Source organism: Struthio camelus, chromosome Z, assembly GCF_040807025.1.
Source record: "Struthio camelus isolate bStrCam1 chromosome Z, bStrCam1.hap1, whole genome shotgun sequence".
Classification (NCBI taxonomy): domain Eukaryota; kingdom Metazoa; phylum Chordata; class Aves; order Struthioniformes; family Struthionidae; genus Struthio; species Struthio camelus.
Window position 1 is genome coordinate 72455237 of NC_090982.1, and position 25318 is coordinate 72480554.

At 40.6% G+C, this 25318-nt stretch overlaps 1 protein-coding gene across 8 annotated transcripts in view; it reads right to left on the reverse strand.

Moving 5' to 3' along the window:
• The window catches only part of LOC138064386 (serine/threonine-protein kinase NIM1-like), a 31868-nt gene extending 8104 nt beyond the window's left edge, over positions 1 to 23764 (reverse strand). For 2 of the 8 annotated variants that reach the window (XM_068926623.1, XM_068926615.1), the window contains exon 1: positions 442 to 2374. In XM_068926623.1, coding sequence (XP_068782724.1) covers positions 442 to 733 — 292 coding nt within the window. In that variant the 5' untranslated portion in view covers positions 734 to 2374. Of the gene's footprint in view, positions 1 to 441; positions 2375 to 16233; positions 16405 to 21671; positions 21974 to 23500; positions 23703 to 23748 lie in introns of those variants that run through there. The other 6 variants (XM_068926622.1, XM_068926619.1, XM_068926617.1 and 3 more) reach the window with 6 other exon arrangements.
• Positions 23765 to 25318: the final 1554 nt, after the last annotated feature.

The window sequence follows — 25318 nt, forward strand, 5'->3', positions numbered from 1 at the left end:
AAGCCTTGCTAACTCTGGCTGCGGGCAGGAGCATCCCAAGACAGGCTGCCCTGCAAGCTCATCCCCTAGCCCTGCGGCCCATGGCTGGGGCAGGTGGACAAGACTGTTCATTAGGAGTGGGGCACAGCACTGTTTTCCAAAGTGTGGAGTGTCTTGAGCCACATAGTGTGATGTGTTAAATCCCTGAAGTGCAGAGACTAATTTTTCTTGTAGGAAATGCCTGGAGAACATGTTTCTGGCTGCTTCTCAAGGATAAAGGCTAATCCAAACATAAGCATTTATCTGTGTCCTTGCCTACAGATTTACTGTTAAAAAGCACGCACAACCTATATGTGTATTTGGGGTTCAAACAGCACCTTTCTTCCCAAAGGAGATGCTTCGCTTATATACGTGCAGAACAAGTATGAGCAGAAATCATTTGACCGATGCAGCAGTGCCTACCTTTGGTTAGGGAATGAATTCCAAGCTTCACTTGCGAGAAATTCCCACTCCCGATTTCTCCTCTGACTCGATAAAATCCAATCCTCTTCCCTAGGGTTAATTCCTTCACCACTTTTTCATTCTGGGACATATCCCGGGTTAGTTTCTCAAAGGGAGTCAGCCTGTGCTGCCTGCCCTCTTCATCTGCTCCGTAGCACTCCACGTGCCCATAGTCCTCTCCGCTGTCTTCACGATTCCACCTGGCATAGCGGTGTTTTCCAAGACCTCCTCCATTCACATACCCTGTTGTCATAGTCTGCAGAGTAATCACTTCCCCATTGAACAAGACGTCCCCATAAAGAGTTTAAACGAAATGATATACAATCCTTGACATAATGGAAATTGTGACAAACTTAGCAAAAAACCCAGCTTACTGCATGTTCAAGGATCAGTTTGGAAATGACTTCAAAAACAAATCTCACATATCTACATATTGCGGTTCTGTCCAAAATCAGAGACAGAATTGGAAGGTATTTATGTCCACCTCCCATTGACAGATATAGCTTGTCAAGATCTTCCTCTACCAGGTAGAAGAGGCTTTGCAATTAAAGCTGTAAACTGTTTATGCACAAAAGCAATGAGTTACTCACATTCTATGCAGTATTTTTGACACAAATACATATCAGTTCATCCTTCAGTGTTCAGGCTTTAGCTTACCGCCCTGAAAACTAACTCAATAAAGGACAGAATAGCTTAATAACTGCTTTGAACAAATCCAGATGCTTCCAGATGATTTTGAATAGCTGACCTTAAAGGTTTAGTAGTTCTTGACTCTGGTACCAGTCCAAAAGCTGAATGGAGGGTTTTCCTTTGATTCATTCTTCAGCCTGTGAGCTTGTCAGTGTGCCTTGGAAATGGCTGATCTCGCAGCCTTGCTGCGAGAAGTTTGTTGCCCTTCTGTTTCCTTCCCACTGCTGGTCTAACAAAGCAGCTCATCCTGGAAAACGATAGGAAAAGCGTAATCTATGCACCAGGCAAAAGAAACGCTGTGCCTCAGTATCACTGAAGTCACATGGAAGGACAATACAGGATTAAGCAACTGCAATGTCACTTTAACCCTCCTTTATTTAGATGAGCTTTCTTTAAAGCCTTGAGCCTTCTCAAAATTTTGCCAGACGCATAGTGTTCCTAAGCAGAGGGATGAAGAAAGTCATTAAAACCTTTATATAACAGCTACACATTTCACTAAACGAGAGCGCACGACACATCATTTAGCAATTTCACTCTGTTTGGCAACACATATAAAGAAATGCGTGTTCTAAATAAACAAATAATCATTCACCTTGAAAACAGTGTAATATTTTTTCTCTTCTTGACCTGCTGGTAAGCTTGTAAAATAGGAGTTTCATCAGCAACTGCTAATCATGCAAGTGCCTGCCTGAGCGCAGGGAGCTGGGCCTGGAAGCTCTGCAATACTGCAAGCAGTGGGAGAGCTCACCTCTCTTGCTCCCAGCCTGTAGCACTACCCCTATGTAACTGGTGAATATGGGAGACAACTCCTTGCCTACAGATTCACCAGATGTAGGGGGACAGAATTAGACCAATGACTCAATACTTGGAGCTTAGGGAAGGTAAACGGTCACCTAAGGTACTACAATAAAAGAGGGCATGTAATGCAGCCAGGTGGAGCTGCCTAAACCCCAAGTCTCCTGCGCTGACAAGAACAGGAGGAAAAGCCAAAGGCGCCGCCGCAGAAGGGCGATGGAAAGGAAGCTGGCAACATATTTCATTCAATGGGAATCGAAGTGGCACAAAAGTCTTTGTCTGCTCTTATCAAGCAGCTGCCCAGGGTGAGGCTGAGGAGATGGACTGAGACCCTGGAAAGCTGTGTTTAGTTCCTTGTCCTGAAACACATGCGAGTGATTTTGGCAAGTCGCCTCTACCTTTCCCTCCAATGGCATTATTTGATACCAAGGAAGAAACATATTCCTGGGGGGGGGGGGGTGAGGGGGAGAACAAAACTAAACCGAACTTTACATTCATTATTTGTTGTTCTTTTGCATTTGGGGAAAGGACAGTTTCTTGCAGGAGTTCCTGAGTTCTGGCCTATGGTTGTTTCGGAGCCATCTTTTAAACAGTTTAATTTCACAATTTTCGGGGGTGCTTTAGATTAAAAAAAAAAAAAATTTGTTATATGAACCACAATTGTGTGTCGCAATCAATTTTTATGGTGGACAGCAGCTTGTGAGACCAAGACTTTTGGAAGCCACTAGTGCACTAGATGCCACAGTGGTTGAAATACTAGGAAGTCTGAACTCTGTTCCTGTTACGCTATTTGATTTTAAGGTAAACCACAGCAGCTCAGCTCGTCCATATGAAAGACCTGGAAAACTCTTTGAGCAATGTCAGATTTGCCATGTACAAGCTACAAGCTATTATTTAAGTATCTTTTGATGAGCAGTAACATCCTTACACCTCACCAAAGAACAGTCATAGATCATGGCTATATTCTGACCCACTGGCCTGACCACTCAAGAGCTGTGGGCACGTACAATTAGCTCCTTCTGCTCTTGCAGGACAAACACAAAACTACTGTTAATGGCAAAAAAATGGATGCTCTAGATAGCTGGGTATCAGGAATGTCAGTCTATTCAGAATCCTAGGTGGAGTAACAAACTGAATTAGTGCGTGTGTGTTAACATAGGGAGAAGTCGCACGACTGAAGATCATCTTCTGCAAGAATAACGTTGGCCTTTGCAATTAATTAGCTGTACGAAAGGGCTGCCTGCATAAGAAGGATTTCCTTCAAACAGACCTCTGTAATCCGCTCCTGAATACATTCCCTAAGGGCAAAGAGAAGCCAGCTAACACGGCATATGTCAAAGTTCAGCATCACAGAGACAGAAATATCCCAGGAAAATGCCAGCACCTTGCGGCGACAGGGGTGCTCAGAGAAAGGCAAAACTGCATTAAGGCCTTAGTGCACAGCTCTTCCACAACTCTCTCCTGTCAAATTTTCACTGAAGTCCAATAGGCTCATTTTCAGAGCATAGCCTACAATTAATCTCCCTTTCAGGCTTCCCACTAATTGTCAGCCCTGCAATCTCCTGGCGTTTAGCCAACTGGCTAGGCTTCCCCTGTCTTTTAAGATGAGCTATTTCAGTACTCCTGGAGCTAGCAGAATTCATACCATCTATTTATGGCCTAGGTTCCTTCCTGTAATTTAAACCAGTCAAATGCGCCCCAATACTATACGAAAGGGCACTTATTATAAAAAGAACAATAATTCTAAGAGAGAAGGGAGAGAGAAACTAGGAAGATCAGAAGTCATCCAAGTACAATGAAGAAAAATGATTTAATTTTTTTTGTCTCCAGTTTGGCTGACTGGTGATCTGAAAAAAACTTGGGAGAATGAAAAAACTGCCCAAATTATTCATCGCGTTAAAAAAAATGACGACAAAGGAAACAAACAAAAAACACACTACAAAAAAACACCACAAGACAGAGCAAACAGATATATTGAGCTTAAGACACACCGTACGTCAGCATTGCTCTCATTTGACCTCGTTATTCAAATATTTCCAGGTACTGATATTCTGGTCCTATTCTAAGAAGCACTGAATACCTTCAGCTGAAGGCTCAGCTTAAGCCCTCCATCATAGATTTGAGGAAATTTAGAATGACTGGAAAAAAAAGAAAACCAAAGGAGAGATCACTGGATATAAAACATTTGTTTCCTAAATTCCCATCTTGGCAGCTAAATAAAAGTGACCTGATTCTAAGGAGCTTTGAATAGAACACTTGGAAATCTAGACCCAGCTAGAATAGCCCTAAAAGCATTGTGCTTTGCAAATGAGGTCACTTTTACTCAGTCTCTCTTGAAGTATACTAGTTTGAATCTTGTTTTCCTCCCTTAAACTGGAGTAGTTTCTGTTCCTGTGTGAGTTCTTTCACATTCATTGAATAGCCTCCTACTTTACAAGTCCTCAGCGTAACAGCTTTTAATGAGGATGCCACTGGGCATTGCAATAGATTCACCGGAGTCCGCTTTTCAGCCCTTCTGTTGTCTAGCTTGACGAGAGCAGGATTTTGGAAGTGAAGTGTTTCCTTAGGGAGAGTGTTGGCTTGATTTGTTTGATTGCTCCTGAAGGATGGCTCAGCTCTTTCATAGTGCAGTATATTTACTGTGAGCCAGCTATGGAACTGAACTGAACTAAACTAGCAGAGCTTTTTTTTTTTTTTTAAAAAAGCCATTAGTAAGAAAACATTGATCCTTCTTTTTCTCTATAGCTTTGAAAGCTCAATTATTGCAAGAAAATATGAACACTCTAGTATATCTGTATGTTTAGAAGGCCTACCTTTTATAAAAAAGATCAGCGCCCAGCAGAGTGCACAAGACCCATTTCTGTGACCAAACACACCACAAAAGCTCTCCTGTGCAGGCACACAGCATGTTCATTTACACAGGGAAAGCAATAACTCCACTTCTACTTTTGCTCAAGTAATATTGGTTCAGCCCATGGCTATCGTGGCCAAAGAAAATCAATGCTTGTCTTAAGTACTTTTTTTGGATTTGAATAAAGAGCACTTTCAGTGTTATTTCTGCAAATACCAGGAAATAGAACGACTGTGTAGACACTTCAGAGCTTCATATGAGTAGTTAAAAATTTCAAAACATACAATACAGTACAGCTACATACTGAGTTCAGATTTCTTTACACTCCCAACTCAGGCAGGAGGAAATATTAATAGAGCTCAGCATTGAATGTGGAAAGCCTCCAGAAGTAACTAGTTCTTTCCACCCAGGTCCACATGCCACCAACTACCTCCCAGAATTCTTGCTGTTTCTTAGTACAGCACAAAGCTGCTGCTCTGCTAATTATTGTTTGATCAGAATCAGATATGATCAATATAATTACCTTATAAATAACAACCTTATAAACACCTTTGATTTTCCACACATGAAAGATTAACATATACAGCAGATCTGGCTAAGGCAATTTAAAACAACACTGTATGCACTTTTAAAAACATAAAAGTGCACCCAACACAGGTATTGTACCAGATGCAAATAAGATTTGATTAGGTTGATGAAATGGCCGACAGCCCCTTTGTAGCAGAACACACATAAGCTCTACTTACTTTTTCACTTAAATGAAAGCCTATTTGTTTATTGCAACATATAAGCCACAATATTGTGTTATAAGACAATGACTATAATGTATGTCACAGCAAGTTACAGCGCTCACTCCTTTCATTAGCTCATTTAAAGTGTTTTAGATTGCGACAAGGCATGAAGGCACCAACATATAAGCAACTACATACAGGTCACACTATACCATTAACTTTTAAGCAGATCTTCCAACAGTTGGACGCGGTACCTAGAGAGTAATCACCTCAACCTCCAAGAGCTTCCCAGTGCTGACACACAACAACCTGTTTACACAGGGTAACTCCAAAGTCACCGTGGCAAACTCTGCCAGCCCATCAGTCGCAACAAAAACCAAAGCAATCTGTTGTGTCCGTGGTGTGTCTGTCTACGATGTGCATAGGAGACAAGAGTACCTTCGAGATAACAGAGTGACTAGGAACACTAACAAAGTAATGAAAGACCGTGGACTTTATTATTTTTCCTACTGCATGTTAATTGACGAAACAGGAAACAAAACACCTTTCAGTGGCTTCCATGCAAAATCTAGCTTGAAAACACAGCCTCTCAGGGCCTTGTCCTTCCTGCTCCATTGCAGGCCACTTGACTGACAAACCTGCATTTTGGCTTCCTGGTCCCAGCATTGTTACGGCACTGGACAAACTCCTCCTCTGCTCCCAAGTCCAGAAACAGATAATGAAAATGAGATTGCACCTAAAAATCCTGAGCACTAGGGTACAGAGTAGCCTCACACTTAAAATCCACAGGTCGTGATGGCGGTACCTTCAGCACCCATTGCCACGGGCTGCTCAACAAACATTCCCTACAGCACCCCCCCAAATATCAGTCACACAATGGAAAGCAGTGGAGGGTAATGCGTCTGACCTACAGCTCAGAGCTCAGGCTGGGCAAATTTGCCCCGCTGAAACACTGCTGCTGCGAATGCAGTGATTCACTGTGTGCAGAGAACCGCTGAAAAGCCTACGTGTCCTGAAAGAACCATTTCTGGCGTTAATGGGTAAATGTATCTTGTTTTCCCTCTCTGCAACGGAATGAATTTCATCCAGAGTAAATGCAAACATGTTTCAGAACTGGAAGGAAACTTTGCTCTGATCTGTTTGCTGCCTCACTTCAATGCAGGGAAACAGACTGCCAAAGAACTAAGCAAAGATAACTAAGATTTTGGAATTTTTTTCATCTACTGGCACACAATCGTGCAAAATATTATCAAACAACAATAGTTGACTTTATAATGTGTTTTGCATGATTTCATGAACAGCTAATAGTGCCTCAGTGATTCCCCCCCGCCTCTTAATCTTGGAAGTTTTTTTGGCATGATGTGAGTCAAAGCAGTCTGCAAAATTCATCTCGACTTTCAGTAGCTCAAATAATTACGTCATCTTGATTTGACAGGAAACAGAAACTACACCCATCATGTTACAGCACTTGATCTAATTCACACACAAGAACAGTCATTAGCAAACTCAGTGCAACAGGCAGTGAATATTGAGGACTGATGCGGGAGGCAGACTTTTGGCAATAGGTATTAACAATCTTGCCCATGAAGGGAGCTTGTAGGCTATTTCTGAAGCTGCAGGAGCAGCTGGAGGACTTACAGGGACATTCCTTTTCTGTTAAACCCAAGAGGTTCGCAGGGCACGGACAGCTCACTGCGTTCTCGCACTGGTTCTGTCCAGTGACCACTGGAGATGAACCAGACCTCTTCTGCCACCTCATGCCACCCAATTAAGTCAAAACTTCAAATTCAAAGCTTTCCCCATATAGGAAGTAGCATCTTAAGTATATATGTGCACACGAAGAAAAGTCAGTCCAGCAACGAAACAAAATATCAGCTCTATAAAACAGCAGTAATTAATACACTACATATAAATATTTCTCGCATCACTGAAGACAAACTTGGAGGCTTCATTTCCAGCCGATTATGCTGATCAAGTCAGGGTGTGTGACACCTCTGGAGCCAACGTTAGAGTAACTGATGGCACAAAAGGCTTTAAACAAGCTGTTGGAATACGTACTTCAGCAGTGACACAGCAGATGAAGCTTTGTCCAAGCTATCTAAAGTCATATGTGGCACATGGGATCTAGAAATCTCATTCGTTTACTCATGTCCCCAAGCCAGTATACCCTGCTATACGCCTTCAGACAGCAGCTCAACAGTGGATATACAAACATTCAAAACTGCTGCTCCAGCAACATCTGTACAGGGATGAATGAACCTCATATGCAATTGAATTTCCCTACCTAATAACATTTAAAAAAATCAAAGCTCTGACAATTATTAACTCTTCTGCTATGAAAATTACTCAAACACCACCCAAGAGAAATATTACATGATTTTTTAAACACACCTACTCTATTAGTTTTACTTACTTGCTCCTAAAACGAACGGTGAAAAATGCAGAGACACATTTTCCTGGGAAGGACTTCTGCGCCATAGAAATTGTAACAGCACAGGGCACTTGTTCTGCACATACAGAATCTTGCAAAAGATAACAATAAACATCCAAACTGCTTGTCAAAAAGTGTTTTGGTTAGATCCAGACTCCAGTGAATCTGGCAGGAATTGTGTCATTAATTTAGAGAGTATGGGTTCAGGCCGTCATCTCATTCTGCAAGTTAGCTTCCCTCTGTGCTGACCAGGTCAAAAGAGAGGTGCATAGGGAAAATATAGACAAAAATATTCCCTATAGCCGTTACAGTCAGTCACCAACTACAAAACAAAACAAAACAAAACAAACAACCATTACAAGAAAATGTATATTCCCAGGACCCTGTCTTGGTAGGGGAAAACTCTGATTGCTCAAAATGGATGCTTGGATGATTTATAACATCCAGATCATCAGCTGAAGCCATGCTCAATTCAGATTTTCTGCATACACTAATTCCACAGAGTTGCTCCCCAAACAAAGCTATCTTCTACATCACACGGATTGACTAGGAAATTCAGGTCTTCTAACAACTGTTTCTATGGATGTTTATTTTTCAGCAATACCAAAAAGGAGGAGGAAACTAAAATCACAACTGACACAATACAGTTTTGTTTTTAGCAAACATACTGTTTCTCATTCTGCTTACCATTCTAAAGAACTGAATGTTGCTGCTCCGATCATTACTATGAATTCAGGTAAAAGTAGAACCAAATTCATTAGCAGTACCAGCCTGGACTTCAGTTACTGCACCACAGATATATTTGATCCACACCATTTCAAATGAGCATTGCTGTGAAAAGATCAGCGTGTGCAAGCCTCTCTCATAGGGGTTATCAGCCCTAGGAAGGCTAGCGTGGCCACCCTTTTTAGGACGGTCTCTATCAAAGCATTGCAGTCATTATTTTGGCAAAAGAAGAACAGCTGAAGAGAGAATCCTAGTTTTATTTCCCATTGAGAAAAAGGAAAAATTATGAAGATAAAAAAGGAACAGAAGTATCTTTTCTTCTCATTTTCTGTGAGGTTTCATTTTGTAAAATAAGTCAGTTTAAGACTGACACATGCATTTATTGCTATACAACTGCTTCATAACCCACTTACTTACATACTCTTATGAGCACTCCTGCAGTCAGAAATACGTGCACAGCCCTCTGCGGTCTCTCTCCAGAGGAACTTCCCCCATTCTCCCCATTACCCACATCTCGTGCTATCTCTCTGCCCCATAGGTGGAACTTGATCAAACGCCTCCAAACTCACCAGAGGGACTGAAACATCTGCATATTTTGGACCAATCCTGCATTCATGTATGGACCCCACTCAGCAAAACTGGCTCCCACATCTTTTTAGTCCAATTCTTTCTCTCCAAGAGCAGGCAGAAGGAACAGAACCCTCTACCCCCCCCCCTCCACTCCCCCCGAGATGTGCCATAATCTGTGATCTACCCCTAACAGATCTCTCCAAGGTCTTAATAGATAGTTATATGTCCAGGGAGCCCTACCAACAGTGGCTAACAGAGAGCCATTTAAACAGGTAGACCGTTAGGCTGAGACCACATTCAGGCACTCATCCACAAGGCAGTATCTGTACGGCCTTCTGCACCATGGCTGCAGCTTACAGTCCTGCCAGGCAGCTCATTAAACAGCAGAGGATGTAGCACAGACTCCGCTTTCCACTTCCCCATGGGGGATCTACTGACAGGCTGGACTAAGCTCTTGTATAAGAGCAACAAGGAAGACTGGTGGCACAGAGACCTCCATACGGAGATGTAACTCCCAAGTTCCAGTTGCACTAACTCCATAAATTGGGCATGGTCCAGCTGGTGGAATCTAACATCAGATCCACAGTCCACAAACTGTATGGGGGATTATTAAAGAGAAAATAAAAGTACAATCAACATAATACAAACTATACTAAGCTAGCATATTAAGGCCTGTGAAGTAGAAACTAAAATATGAACAAAAAAAAAAAATCCCTTTTATCCTTTTGCAACATTGCAGGATAAAATATCTAGAGACAGAATTAATTACCCTTTGAATTGCTCAGAAACTTGCATTAAAAATAGACAAAAAATGCATTTATTAGACCTGGAAAATCAATGGGTTCTGCTTTGAAATACACGGTAGGCATTAATCTGAAGTCTTACTGTATTTTGAAATAAAATTAACTCTCCCAAAACTTTAACCTGGCCAGTCGCTTATTTCCTTCCCCAAGATATAATGCAAATTGGTCAATCTGCCATGGAATTATTCTTCCCAGATAAAAATAGGTTCCATTAAACATGTATTATAGGGAACAGAGATATAATGAAAATCTATATTAGACTTTTAAATAATAGGAGAAAATTTACATCTAATTCAATTACTTCACTAGAAATGAATTTGACTCACAGGCTTTCAGTGAAACAAATTCTCTGGAAAAAGAATGTTATAGTAAAGGAGTAATAAGTAGACAATTCTCCGAGTCCCTATTCAAAACACTAAGGAAGTCAGTCTTTAGTTATTTCCAGAAAATAACTGTGTATTTAAGCACATATGCATGGATAAGCAGATGGTCTACAATAAAATTTTACTGCGGTGATGTACAGTAAAGAGAAACATAGAATGCTTTTTCCAGATAAAGGATATATAGAATGTTCGATTTTGGATTGTATACATAGTTTTCTTTCACTATTCCCTTATTAGAGGGGCCCTAGAAACTATAAATAACTGGATTATACTGCATAATGAACTCAGACTAGGAGAAAAAGGAAAAAATAGGAATTAAAAAGAGGTCTATTTATCACCCTAAAATTTCAAGAAAGACAAAACCTGTAATGGACCTCATTAGTAAGTAATCTCAAAAAAAATTCTCAGGAATGATTTCAAAATCTAAAAAGAAAACTTTTCCGATAATTGGGTTAATCAAGCCTGATCAGACAATAAACGAACCTATTTTAAGGTAATCAAGTTTAGTTGCATCAAAATATATGCCGTCCTCAGAAGTACTGAGCAGTGAAATACTAAGTATTCATTTAGTAAATTTTAAATGAATCTGGGCAGAAGATAAGCAGTTGTTATTTCCCAGGAAGGTATTTGAAAAGATATATGGGATGGGTTTTTTGAAACTGGGATCTAGGGAAACAGTCTAATTACAATGAGCAACATTCAAGACAGCCTACTGCTGAGTGAACAGTTCCCTCAGCTAAGCAAGATGCAACACAAATCTAGATTTTATTTCCCTTTTTCAGCCTGGCTTTCAGTGTTGCAGCTAAGAGCTTAGACATATATCCCATTAAAATAAACTTTGTTTTTCAGCTTATCTGGCTTCTGAGCCTGAAAAGTTTAGAATATTTTCTCTCAAAGCAACATAAGCAAATAGAGTGGGGCGTGCAAAAGAGCCTGTACCCCAGTGCATATTCAGGCAATTCCTGTCCTGCTGCAGGGAACAGCAAGAAGGCTGCCAGCATTTGAGGGCAGCAGCAGACCAATACCCCTCTGACAGGGAAAACGCAGAAGAGGAACACTCAGAGGTCCAAGCAACTCACAGTCCATCACTGATCAACTGAAAATCAGAGTCATACCAAAAATTTCTCTATCCCAAATCCCAAGAACTATCCTGCTTTGCATATCACATTTAACAGCAAAAGCTTTCCTGACTTGAATGAGACAACATTCAGGTTAACAAGCTTGGCTATATTCAATTATTTGCTCCTATTGGGATGGAGTATCTGGCTTTGGAACACAGATTATTATTATGAAGCTGAAGACTTACATAAAGTTACGTCCTTAAAGAGTAAAGCAAATCTGAGTATCTGGCAGCATTCGGAAAACGGTTCTTTCAATTTCATTTTTCTAATTAAATCCACTGGAAAAGGAACTGTTGTTCCAAAGATTTTTGGAACTGCTAAATATACATCACGTGGCATTTGAATGACCATACAAAATACCATGAAATTTACCACACAGATGACTATAAAAATATCTCAAAAGCTAAGACAGATGATACTCATTAACAAATTTTAACAAAATTTGTTTTTTAATTTTAACAAAATAAAACATTCAACTTTCACGTTTCGGGACCAGATTTTGACAAGCTTGCAAGAATGAAAGTTAGGAATAAATCTAACTCTATAGTATGATACAGACACAAGTTACATCCCTTGGTTTCATAAAGTACAGGTTCACTGATAAAGCAAAAAGCCAGGATATGCAAAAGTAGGGTACAAAATAATTTGAGAACATCTTTAAACCATATTTCATTCTCTCCTTCCCTACAAAAAACCCATTTCCTCCCATGCAAGCACTTATTTGAAATCTGTACTTTTAGAACCACTGCTCACATCACGTGACCCAAGACCCCAGGTATATCCAAAAATGTAAAGGTAAAATATTCCAGATTCCTGACCTTTTCTCAACTTTCTCCCTAAGGAAATCTGCAGGAAAATTGCAAGAAAGAATCTAGAAGTGAATCTGAAAATGGGGGCTCAATCATGTAAGTACAGCAGAATTTATAAGCTATTCTTGTTTGACTGAAGTTCTGAAATAGCAGTCTATTTTTAAGTAGATGATAAAATAATACTTCTAGCATTTCATTCACTGACTAATCCATCATGGATTTGCTTACTGCTCTACCTCTTTACAACAACCTTTATCAACATGAGGAAAGGCAGCTGCTTGAGTGCAGAACTCAATGAAAGGAAAAAAGCCTCTAGCTTAATTTTCTTTGTAAGGGAGGAAAAAAAAAAAAAAGGAAAACTACTAGTGGAACCACCTAGTAATTAGTGTCAAAAACTGTACAAAAATCACAGTATTGTAAGATTGCGTGCCACTTCAATGGCAATAACTGCTCAAGCACAACAACAACAAATTAATTTATCATTATAATTAAACTAGAAAATACAGGAAAGCTATTGTGTGGGATTTTCGTCCAGAAACCTTTGAAACTGCTGTTTAAATGGTATTCACATGCAATGATATGCTCACAGAAAACCTTCCTGAGAGAAAAGCTGACTTTAAAACCAAAATGATTTACTACTATTTTATAATGCTAAAGGCGACACTCATTACTCCGTCACTAGCAGTTCAAACGGCTGCACATTAAAAAAGAAAAGTTATAGAAACTGCTTAGGTTTTTAGGATTGCATTTGTGAATGGAGGAAAGCGTAAAGAAGAGATAGGAAAGCACAGCCTGTTCAGATTTCACAAAGCAAGCAGGTTAACACATGGCCAGCACAACAAAACGAGATGAGAAATGCTTCGTGTTATCCTGGAATTTGAAAGAGGTACAGCTGACAATCCAGGCCACATTCCTTCCCAGACACCACAACGTCAGTGACTTGGTCAGGTGCTGGACAGGACAGCAGCCCAGGCATACCTCTCCAAACCCTGGGCAATAAAAGGCCAAGCTCCCAGATGATGCATCACCGGTGAACTCAAAGGGACTGTGGCAATCCTTTCCAGAGACCTAGGCACCCTTCCACCACCTTGATTTATTATTATTAATAAAAAATTGTAAGTCCAAATTAAACAAACGCATTCTTCACAGCACTTTACAAATGCTTTAAGTTGTTTTAGCATTACAGACAACAGATCTGGAAATGAAGACATACGAACAGTTATAGCATCTGTGTTAACTGACAGCTATCTCTACAGTTAACGGATGACTTTGACAGCTTCTAGACTGAGGCGCGTACTAAATCAAAAATGGTCCAGTAAGACTCCAAAACCTCTCCGGAAGCGGAAACTTTAAAAGATAGATCAACTTTTGAAGAGCTGTATTGGAAGCAGTTCTCCACCAAACAGCTCAGAGCAGACATGACACGATCTTTAATTTTGCCTGATGAAATACTACATGTGAGAAGAATCAAAACTGCCTTAAACTAGGATTGCCTGCTTTGCTGGCACTAAACTTTTCACCATCTAACATAAAGATCAAAAGATTTTTCCAGCTCTTCCAGAGCTTAGTCTTTGATTGAACTTTCATCAGCAATACTTACTCTCCTGCATCTCCAAGACAGCCGTATTTCTCGTTCTCCTCTTCCTAAAATTAGCACTAAAACTCAGCTCATCAGATCACTTCATCTGAAGACAACAAGCAGAGTCCAATAAGACTGGAAGGAGAGATTATCCTTGTAACCTGTAAGTCATGGGCCTAGCAGGTATGAACAGTTTCTTATCACTGTTGAGTGGCTCCAGAAAGAACTTCATCCGTTTTAGTCTTGCATTTTTTAAAATCTGAGGAATGGCTAACTGTTCAAAAAGCAAAGAGAGTTACCACAACCATGGCAGGCCTCACGATTAATACTAAAGAACCACTATTATGAAAGCATGCTCCCATTAAAAAGCCAGAATCAAGCCTATATTTTCCCCTATTGAAAACTCATGAATTTTGGTAAGATGTGCTACAGAACTGGATATATGCACGCTTTGTGAGCGCTGTCAAGATAAAAGCACAAAGTACAGTCTTTCTTTCCATGCTGTGCTCTCTTCTTGTCCGTGAAGATAATTAGATGCACACACTAAGTGATTACTCACTATCAGCAGTATTACTACTTATTGCCCCAGATGACAGTATTTCTTCAAGGTTTGGTACTTTTCGTATATTTCCATTATAACAAGTTAATGCATAAAATTATTGTTTGCATGTAAAGTTCACTTGGGAGAAGTAAACGGGTTAAGCCAATGGCTTTAGTGAATTGCTAGTATATGTCCAACACACACACAGATAAGACTAAAAAATTCCATAAGCTATGGATATTGGATGTGTACTTGGTTCCTCCAAAAATCTTTCAAATTGATAGGCTAATGGCTGAGATGCAAAAGATGAATGCTCATTTTTGATGAAGACAAAATTCATTTACTTTCTCTATTTTATCACCAATATGACATTTCTTATCAAGCAAATGAGGTCTAGTAATACATTTGCTAATTCTGAATTTCTTAGATTACAACACTATAAATTTAAGAGAGAATCCTGAAATGTCTTTGAAAAGTTCTGTAATACTATTAAAATAGATTCAAAATATTTATATTGAGACTTTCAATATGGCCTAGGGAAGCAGAGATCTTATTCTTTCAGTCCATATGAGAATTCCAGTTCTAACAGTTTTTTTTTTTCAATTATTTGTTCAGAGTAAGTTGATTTTTTTCTTTTAATTTCCAAAATACCAATTCAAGGAAGACAGAAAAATAACAGAAATAGATGCATTTTTTCATCCTTTCTCAAACAGGAAGTGCTTGAATTCCAAGATTCAGATTTAAAAAAAAAAAACAACAACAAACTTGTTTTGTGTATCTCCATAACCCTTCAGTACTGGACCACATTTTTCAATCCTTGTATTAGCACAGCAAGACAAGTACTCTTGTTTTACACATAAGGAGACTATGGTAGCAGAGGTAAAACTCACCTACAAATACAAACAAAATCAGAATCCAAGTCAGGTTTAACGTTCAGCAGGCCTTGGCAGACCTCCCATTGTCAGAGCATGGAAATTCCATGCCTATACCATGTTGTATTTACTGCTAGAAGGACTAGCAGAGGACAAAACCAGAAAAGAATAGCCAGTGTTAAAGCTGCCAAATTTAGGGAATCTTGGAAAAAGACTTCTGACAAAAAGTTTATGCAAAATTGTATTGCAACTAATAATTGTGTTACCATTTGCCAACTGAAGCTCAGGTCCCTGATAGAAAAAGCCTGAGTAAGGATCTGATTTTCATTTTCACACTGTAGTATTCAGATAGCTGGCTCCTCTGCAGCACCATTTGCTTTAGATAATGCACTGTTGGACTACCAGTCACAACATCAAGACGGTAACTGGGAGTCTGCAAGACTTGGAAGCAAAGTCACACATTTACTGAATGCTTTCTTCAAAGCTAGTTCTGACTTTACACTTTTCTCAGCATTTCTCTTTGCAATTCTACATAACTACAGCTGTCTCTAAGCTGCCCTGAATGGCAACAGCAAGCCAGAAGAAAACCCTTTTCATTGCGTGAACACACACATCAGAAAAATGCACTTTCCCGATAGCAATAACTGACACAGTGGGACAAAAGCTATGTAGGTCAGATGCACGTATGTGACTTCAAGAGTTCTTTTCCTAAATTCAATCTATTTCCATTTTATATCGTTCCAATCCCAAATTTAACAAAATCTTAAAATGCACCATTACATAGACACATCCGTAGGCAGATTGCCACAACAGATTGACGCATGCAATATCCAGGCAAAACCACTACTCACAGAAGAACCAGGGGTTCCTGGAATTCTTCTTTCCATACTGGTTCTGACCACAGCTGACGGACCCACTATGTTTACCTTTGACTTTTCCTTCCTGACAGATCATCAGCGCTTCACTCGACTAAAGAGAACAAAGTATAGAGTGGAGGTCAATCGAAATAGTTACTCCCACTCATTCCAAGATTTTGTAGGGCCAACAGTCTCAGCACTTTCCAATTAAAGATTACTGTCACTGTGGGCAGAACAGCGCAACCTAGCGCATGCAAAATCATTTCATGCCTTCAGCCAACCATACAAATGCTCTTTTACTGAGAAGCTCTCAGATCAGACTGAGCAAGAGAAAATAGCCAAGAGGAAAACAGGGAAACTGCCAAGATAGGCTTTTCTTTTAAGGAAACAATTTCTGAAAAAACATGCCTGTTAAGGAAGCTTCCTTCTAGTTGTTAGTGATGCATTTGCTCTACTTTCAGATTTCACTGATAGCATTAGTATCTTTTTCCTCTGAATAGCAGAAGAGTCAATGTCTTAAGACAGTTTTTTCTTTGAAAGTGTCCTACGTTGCTTCACACGTCTGTCATATGGCACTGACAAAAACAACTGAATTTCATTAAAGCAGCTCAAGTTATTTTTTTGTTGTTGTTCCACACCTGCACAAAAGCAACCTTTCATATGTTTTTAACAAAACAAAAATAAAAACAGACTCCAGATCAAAAGAACTGCCATGAAGTAGTCTTGTTACTGCAGCAGCTACTTGGATTTTGGAGACGTGTTTCAGTCCCTGTTCTAAATCCCCAGGGCTTTCAAACTCAGTTGTTCCATGTATAGGAGAATATTGTAACTACTAAGCTGTCCGAAAGGCATACCTTGAAGACTGTAAGTAGTATTAAAGCAAGTTTTGTGGGTTGGGAGGAAGAAATAGCTATATGCAAGATATTGGGATGGGATAATGTGAAATTTAGTAAGAATTAAACCTCAGTAACAATGTGTTTCTTTTGACCACTGAGTATAGAAAGTTTTGAAAACTCGAATCTATATTCATATATATATTCAATATATATTCCCTGATGACTATATTTTCATACGATGGGTTAGGCCAGTTTGTGGGCATCTTAATCTCAGAGCTTTCATTTTTCCTAAACAAGTACTCAGGAGCTCATCAAATCCTGGGTCACTAGAGACCCAGAAAGCTGCCAAACCTAGCTCTTACTGAAGCTCCAGCTCCGACTCTGAAGAGAAACCTGTATCATTTCTTTGACCCAGCGAAACGTCAGGTGTTTCAAATGGCTTCTAACAACCAAAAGGAGTGCAGGAGAGAAGGGAGCATGATGGAGATAAAAGCAAGGAAAAATAAGCAAGAAAATCTTGAAAGAAAATAGAAATAAGAGTCTTCATTAACTGTGATTTCTTCTATCACTAATCACAACTGAATTGCTATCAAGAAAAACTTACCCCACCAAGCAGAGCTGATTACATTTCAAATTAAAATATAAATCAGTCATTGACATGATGCAGAACAACAGACACTTTGCATCAGCACTTCTTTTGAAATGCTTTCCTTTGACGTTTTTTTGAAACCTGATCCTGCCAGAATTTGAGCATTTTTCAAGATGTGCTCAATGTCACCAGCTTAAGGGGAGCTCTCCACGTACTCTACCAGCCTCTAGATGAGAGCTTCTTAAACACAGTTCTGATGATAAATATGATTACAAGTCTTTAAGGAAGAGAGCGCAGCTGTCCTTTCCTCTCACTGCAACAGCAAGTAGAAAGGAAGGCTACAGTGAATGCTGTTCTTTCCAAGCAGAATCTTGCAAATAAATACAACCACAAGGGTTTTGAATGTTCACGGTTAGTAGCTGTGCAATGCACCTATACGTGAACAAGCTATGGACTTGAGAAAAATGACAAGTTCTCTGTAAACCCCTCACAGTTTAATAGCAATCCAGACAACTCTTCACTAGAGTGCAGGGCTGATCATTGTTGAAATACTTCAATCCCCATGACCCTGTAGCATGCTCTTTGATAGCTCAAACAACCTACTGCACAGCTGAGAGTAATTACTAACACTCAAGAGATTTACTGCCTGACTCATCTTACAGCTGTGCTTTTCACGAGAGGACAGAGTTGTACAGTAGAGGTCTAAACAGCAAAAAGCAAGCACAGTGGATGCCGTTTGCTGTGAAGCTTTGGTTCGTCGTCCAGACAACCTACATGCATTATTAGGGCCTAAAAAATTGGACTGTGTGGTCTTGATGATGGTGGCCTTTATGCAGATAACAACAATGAGAAGCTGATAAATTTGAAAATATGAAACAGCAGCTGACACTGTGGTCACAAATTAACGTTCATACCTTCTAAGACATTAGATTCTTCTAAATACTTTAAATATTTTTTTAAATTTGTAGCATATCTTTCAAATATTATCACTTTTGTTCATAATCTAGTAGTTTACATTAGAAATTCACGTGTCAGAACTATAGGCATGAGATTAAAACAAATGCTTGTTTTTATCTTCCACTTCTTGCTTAGAAAAAATCTAAGCGTGAATCTGGAAACTGGAACTTAAGAAAAATAGTTGCACCTTCTCATTACTTCATTTCCACCACCTCCTTCTTTCATGTAAGTTGCGGCAGGGATAATCATTTAGACTAGAACACATTGCAGTGCATTTCCAGCTGTCAAATACAAATTATATACAGGAAAAATGCGTATGTAAATACAGATACAGAAATATCAGCCCCGTAGAAATAAGCAAATTCACTAAATCATCATCAACATCTAATATTGTGCTCTGAAAGAAGCACAAGTTTAACTTGGTAACAAATAGTATAGTTGCCAAATGAACAAATATTTCGGAATGTGTTATGATAAAAGTAAACCTGTAATTATAAACTCAGGCCTCAAGGCTGTGACGTTTAGCAATCTACCAGTTTCCAAAAGGAAAGAAACAACATCAACACATAAGCACTGACGTTACATTTTTTGACTTACACAATAGTAAAATAACGACACTATAGAGCTAAACCCTGTCCTGGTTGGAAACCTGTGCTGGAAGAGCACAACACCAAAGCCACTAGCATGCTGGCTATCGCATGGAGCCAGTCACTTACTGGGGAAACAGGTCTAAGGCAGTATCTAGAGACTGAACCTCCCACCTGAGCTTACACTGGGCACCACCTCTTGCCCAGTGGGACTGCTGTAGGTTGATGACACCTTAATAAATAAACATGGATATGAGACCAATGACATACCTAAGCTCTGTGGATGAAGTTGCTCTGGGGGAGCTAGGCAAACACAGTGGAAGAGCTACACGTGCGTATGAGGCAGCCCTAAGAGCAGCAAAGACAATTAGTGACAGTGCAGCATGACGCCCTGGCAAAGGGGGGATGAGGTGGGAGGGAGACAACTCTTACCAGATTGGAGTAGCAAGATTATAAACTGCTTTCTGTCATTTATTCCGGTTTCTGTTGTCTGTTCCACTGCATTTGGAAAAGCAGGACTTCCGTGTCAAACCCTAACAGAAACAAGCTACTGGGATTCAAACATTGGCTACCCGTTCTAGTTAAAAAAATTTTTTTAAATACTATGATTATTGATACTGGTAAGAGAACAACTTCCTTTCGGGGCAATTGTGCTGCACTTAGCCAGCAGAATGGAACTTTATTTGAAATATGCGCCGCAGGCTCCACTCTACAGTCTAATTTTTGCACTTTCTGAGTATTGGACCAGACTTGGACTTGGTTGGACAGAGACTCTGAATTTGACTTCTGCAAAATCATGTTTCTAAATCAGAATTCTTTAAAGGGCTTGTATTTCATAGAGATCCATATACAGAAACTGTAATCTATATCTGTAATCTATAACTAGACAACTTATATAACTCTTATCATGTAAGTGGAAAAGAAAGAGCACTGGTGGAACCTCTCTCTAGCTAGTACTGTATTTTCATGCTATCCCTTTCTCAGCCCAATAATAACCTATTTCACGATGGCCTAACAGGTCAGAGAAGGCAACTACTAAAGCAGTAATTTCCAGCAGGACTCAGAAAAGCCCATTCCTTCAACTACACTATACAGAAAACTACATTGTACGTGGGCCTATTGTAGAGGAGAGGGTTATCATTTTATATCAGTGCAGTTAACCTCAAGGCGTTCATCTTTCACATATGAACTGGGCCTGGTTACCTTGCCTTCATGAAAGCTTCCACAAACACTGAAGTTTGCATGTAAGCCTCATTAAGTTATACAAAAAACTAAGGAAGTAACATTACCGTCTTTTTTTTTTTTTTTTTAAAGGCATATATAACTGAGGATGGGTTCAAATCAGGAGTAATTCTCCTGAACGCTTCAATAGCATATTAGTTTTCAAGTGTGTTCTAATTGCCTTACAGGGAATCCTCACACTTTCTATTTCCCTTCTAGATTAAATACTTTCTTATTTTGCAATAAAGGTTTTAAAAGTCATGATTATATCCGCACACCTTGTTGCACAGTGTAATAACTGAATTATCTTAATAATGGAACAAAAAGTCCTTAAACTTTTGATATGATCTCTGAAATAAAAATGACATTAGACATTAGACTGAGAACAATGACTTAATATAAACACATAAAACATTCTCTTGGGTGCTGCTCACTGAGCCAAGTAATACATTTTTATTACAGTAACAAATTGCTTCCTGGTTTAACACTATCTTTCCCAGAAGAATGTATATTCATCAGTTTGATTTTGGGTGTTACTTGAGAGAAGGGAAATCAACTGAATTTAAACCAGCTGTTATCTGGCTGTGTGTATTGATGAACTAATCTGCAAACTGGATTAACCTGCATGGATTAACATGCTGCTTTACATCCGCATGGAATTATGGTTGTCACAGCAACCAGTAGAAAATGTATCCAACTAATCCCCTCTGAACAGATCTGTCTCCATGCAGCATTAACAAGATTTATCACTAGCACAGACATACTTAACAGTGATTTTATTGCAGCTATCTATATTGCTATAATCTCTAACTCTCTCCACAGTTTAACCAGAAGGAAAGGAAGGCTTGGCTTGTGAATGAACTCTGGAAGGAAAGAAATATTCTTGGCTCTTATCTTAAATGTATAATTTCTTAGAACAGATTACTGTTTTTTAATTAATTTTCAAGGGTACTGAGTGTGCAGATATGTACTCACTCTATAAACATAATGAAGTGAATATTATCCTATTCTTCCCGCTTTACATCCTCTCTTATTTCCCTATATAGCAAGGGACACATTGATTCTAGGCTGGAGGTCAAGGCTGCCCATGCAGAAGTTACATGCATGTTTCCAGCCATAAGGAGCTAATCTTATTGCCTGTCACTATGGCTCAAATTCATGTGCTCTCCTTAGTTATTTTCCCCACCCCAGTATAACCTCACCTCCAAAACAAACAAAAACAAAATGCACAAAAAAACAAACCCTGAAGAGTACATTTCCAACGTGGAGTTCATAGCAATCTATGTCACTTGTGCTTCCCCTTGGCAAAGCACTGCAGCTGACAGCGTCGTATCTGCTTGGATCAGTGTTTTATATCTCACGGAGGGAGAACTTGCAACACATCAACTCCAAAGGGCATCTTATTTCCCTCCAGATGAGGTCTAGAAAATTCTCCCATGAAATTTAACCTACAGAACCCAAAGAAAAATCCTTTTTAGGAAAGGGCTAATCCATCAGTTGATTATGATGTTGCTATATTCTGAGGAAGTGATACTTTTCAGTGCAAATTAACTGCCTTCAAAACAGAATTACTAGATCAAAATGTATTATAATAAATTATTTATATTTGCAGTAGTTCAGGCCCTGTTTAGACCTTGATTGTGTTAGCTTTAAATACTGTTTGGAGTATTTTCATAGAACAAAGCTAAGGCGCTCAACAACTAGAGAACATCTTTTAAAATCCCCTACAAGCTTCAATTTTTAAAACAACGATCTCAGAGGATTCCAAACATATAAATCAAATCTAAGAATAGTAGAAATTAACATATTCATATATCTTTAGTTCCTAACTCCCAGATAGAACAATTGTCTAAATCACTTGAAGTTCTTGCATCTATTTGTGCGGTAAGATACTATTTACATAAGAAATATCAGTTAGAATTAAAGGCACTAAAAAAAGGGTGATAATATTTGTCAGGAAAAAAAACAGAAATTTATTCTCTCTCATTTACAGCAAGTGGGATTACTCAGCCCCTGAAACTGTTTTGGAGCTGAGAAAATATTAGTAATTACCCAAATCAAGAAAACAATACTTCAAAAAATAACAAAAGGGGAAAAAATAGAAAAATTCTTCTTTCTTTCCTCTAATGTTAGTGATACAGATAAAATACGGAGTAAAAATATAAGGCTCTACATATGGTTTAGGACTCTTTTTGACAGAGCAATACACTTCGTTCTGACACAAACGCACACCCTTCTCCCCCTGAAAACGAGCACAGTTTTTCAGAGTACTGTATTTTCCGCCTTAACCACGGAGGGAGGCAATCCACCTGCGCTCTCTAACACAAACACCCCTGTCGTTTCAGGGGATGTATTTGTCCTGAACCAAGTTAAACGTCGAAGTCCAGCCCCTTAAAGGATAAAGGCCTTAAACTAAATAGTTCTTGTGACACGGTATTTGCTTGTAAATAAGTGTACCAGTCACCTAACGCTACATAAACAGATTACACTATGTAACGAGTAACACTCCAATACAGAAAACAGTGAAGCACGAATGTCGTCCTACCTACCTCCTTGGCATTAGTTGTATGGTTACTTTAAACGCAACCATATGGGATTTCTTAGACTGAAAATATTGTGGCTGTAGGCACCAATCAGCACTTCGAATAATCGGCGTTTAAGTAACAAGTTAAAAAAAAAAAAAACCACATACAGGCACAGTGTTGTACTCACTTTTGACAGCAAAAACACCCTTTTCCCCTCACAGCTGTGTACCGCATCGGTCGGTCCCAAAGGGGAGTCTGCTCTGCAAAACCCCTCTCCTGAGGCTGAGCGCCTTGAGGCGCGGGTGGGTTTTCTCCGCGTCCCTTGTTTAGAGCAACGCACCAGGATCAGCTACCGCAGAAGCGCGGACCGAGCTGCGGGCCGCGCCGCGCCCCCGGCGACCGTTAGGGCCGCGCGCGCGGAGCTGCTCCCTTGCCCCCCACCCCCCGACACGCAGGTACAGCTGGTTTTTCAGGAGACCGTGAAAGTCAGGCAAATCATCAATCCTAAAATCATCAATCGACCGAATCCGTGACGAACCACCCCACCTGCCGCCCCCAAAAACTAACTTGCAGGAAACCGTCAGCTCAGGCGGATGCGGCAGGACCAGCCCGTGCGCTTCCCAGAGCCGCATCTCGGTTAAAGGGGAGAAAAACGAAAGCGGCTTTCGATCAGACCCGAGGTCGCCCGGGCACGCCCGCCCGCTCTCCGCAGCTGCCGCCGCCTCCCGCCGCCGCCCGGCTGCAGCGCTGCGGAGGACGTCGTCGCTCCCCGCTGGCACCTGCTCTCCCCTCACCGTTTCCCTTCAGAGAAGCAGCCGCGGGCGGCGCTGCCCTGGGCGTTTCGCGGGGAGACGCCAGGTGAGGGCCGGCGCCGCGCCCGCCCCTCTCGGCTCTCCGCAGCCGTTACCGCCGCGGCGCCAGAAGCGCCTCGGCAGGGCTCTGCCCGCAGGCCGCCTCCCCGGTGCCCTCCGCCGCGCCGGTGGCGCCGCTCCCCTCCCCGAGCCAACCCGCCATTTGCCCGCGCACTTCCCCCGCCCAGCCGGCAACGGCTTCCCGCCTGCCCTACCTGCCGGGCGGCCCGGCCGGCTGGCGGCGCGGCGGGGGCTGAGCGCGGCGGCCGGCGGCCCTCCCGCGGCAGCGGCCGGGCCCGGGCGGCCAAACCTTGGACAGCTCCCGGCGCACGAAGCGCCACGGCTCCCGTTGGCCGACCCGCGCCCCCGCGCCGGGTAAAGACCTCGGGGTCCTCTCACCCACGCTGTCCGAGAGCGGCACTCGGGCCGCAACACGTTGTACTCCGGTGTGTAGCTTGAGTTATTTAACGATACAAATTATTCCTCCAGGGACTGCCAGCCTTCTTCTAGAGGAATCAGACGCATACGCCAACGGAAACACTTATTGACACCCAGGCTCCAGTTAAAGAGACGTGAGAGGTAAAAGCAGGGAACTGTTCAAGCATTTCTCATCCTTGTTATGATGGGAAGGCCGGCAGACTCCCCAAATTATGTCCAAATTAGTCATTGCTGACCTGGACTAGATTTGAACCAGTGAATTAGAAAAAGGCTCCATCTTCCATTATAACTTACTGAGCTGTCAGTTGTTTGACAAACCACAAACTATTTTTACTTTTGTTTTTATAAACAGGTTATGTTCATTTCCAAGTTACTTGCTAGCAAAAAACAGTATAACTTAAGAATAAAACTGTTTGAAATATGACAAAAAATTAATTTTTATTTCCCTATGATATTGAGCCCCTGTAAAGGAAGATTCAGTCCTTGAAAATAAACTATAATCAAACATTATGTGTCCTCATTTGAAGTAACTGAATAAATTATAGAATTTCTGTAATCGAGTACCATATTCTGTAGAAGTAGCGACTTGAGATTTTCACTATGGGCAGACTAAGCAAAGCAAATGCTCAAAGATCTTCCTCTACCGACTGTTCCACACAGATAAGGACAGCTGATTTTATCCTAATAACCCTGTAAATTAATCTTCCTTTGGCTCAGGAAAACTATTTTCCAAAACATCAGCTAATTCTACATTATATTGTCTGAATAATTCCGCAGCTCTCAAACTATTGTCTTCAGGTCCCTTTCCCATCCCCACCCTATTTTCTGAAATAATACCCGCCTGAGAGGCCACAAACTATGTGTGAGCTAGATGTTTACCCCTAAACTCACTCTGAACTTAATGTGAGCATTATGTATCCAAACACACTTCATGGATTTCTGCTCATTTCCACTTTTCCATTGCTCTCTGCCTAGACCCATATGCTTTTTCAGATGAACTTCATTCTACAAGAATGCAGCCATTCATTCTACATGCCAAGCAAGTCCATTCCATTGGATGTAGAAGAAATAGAGA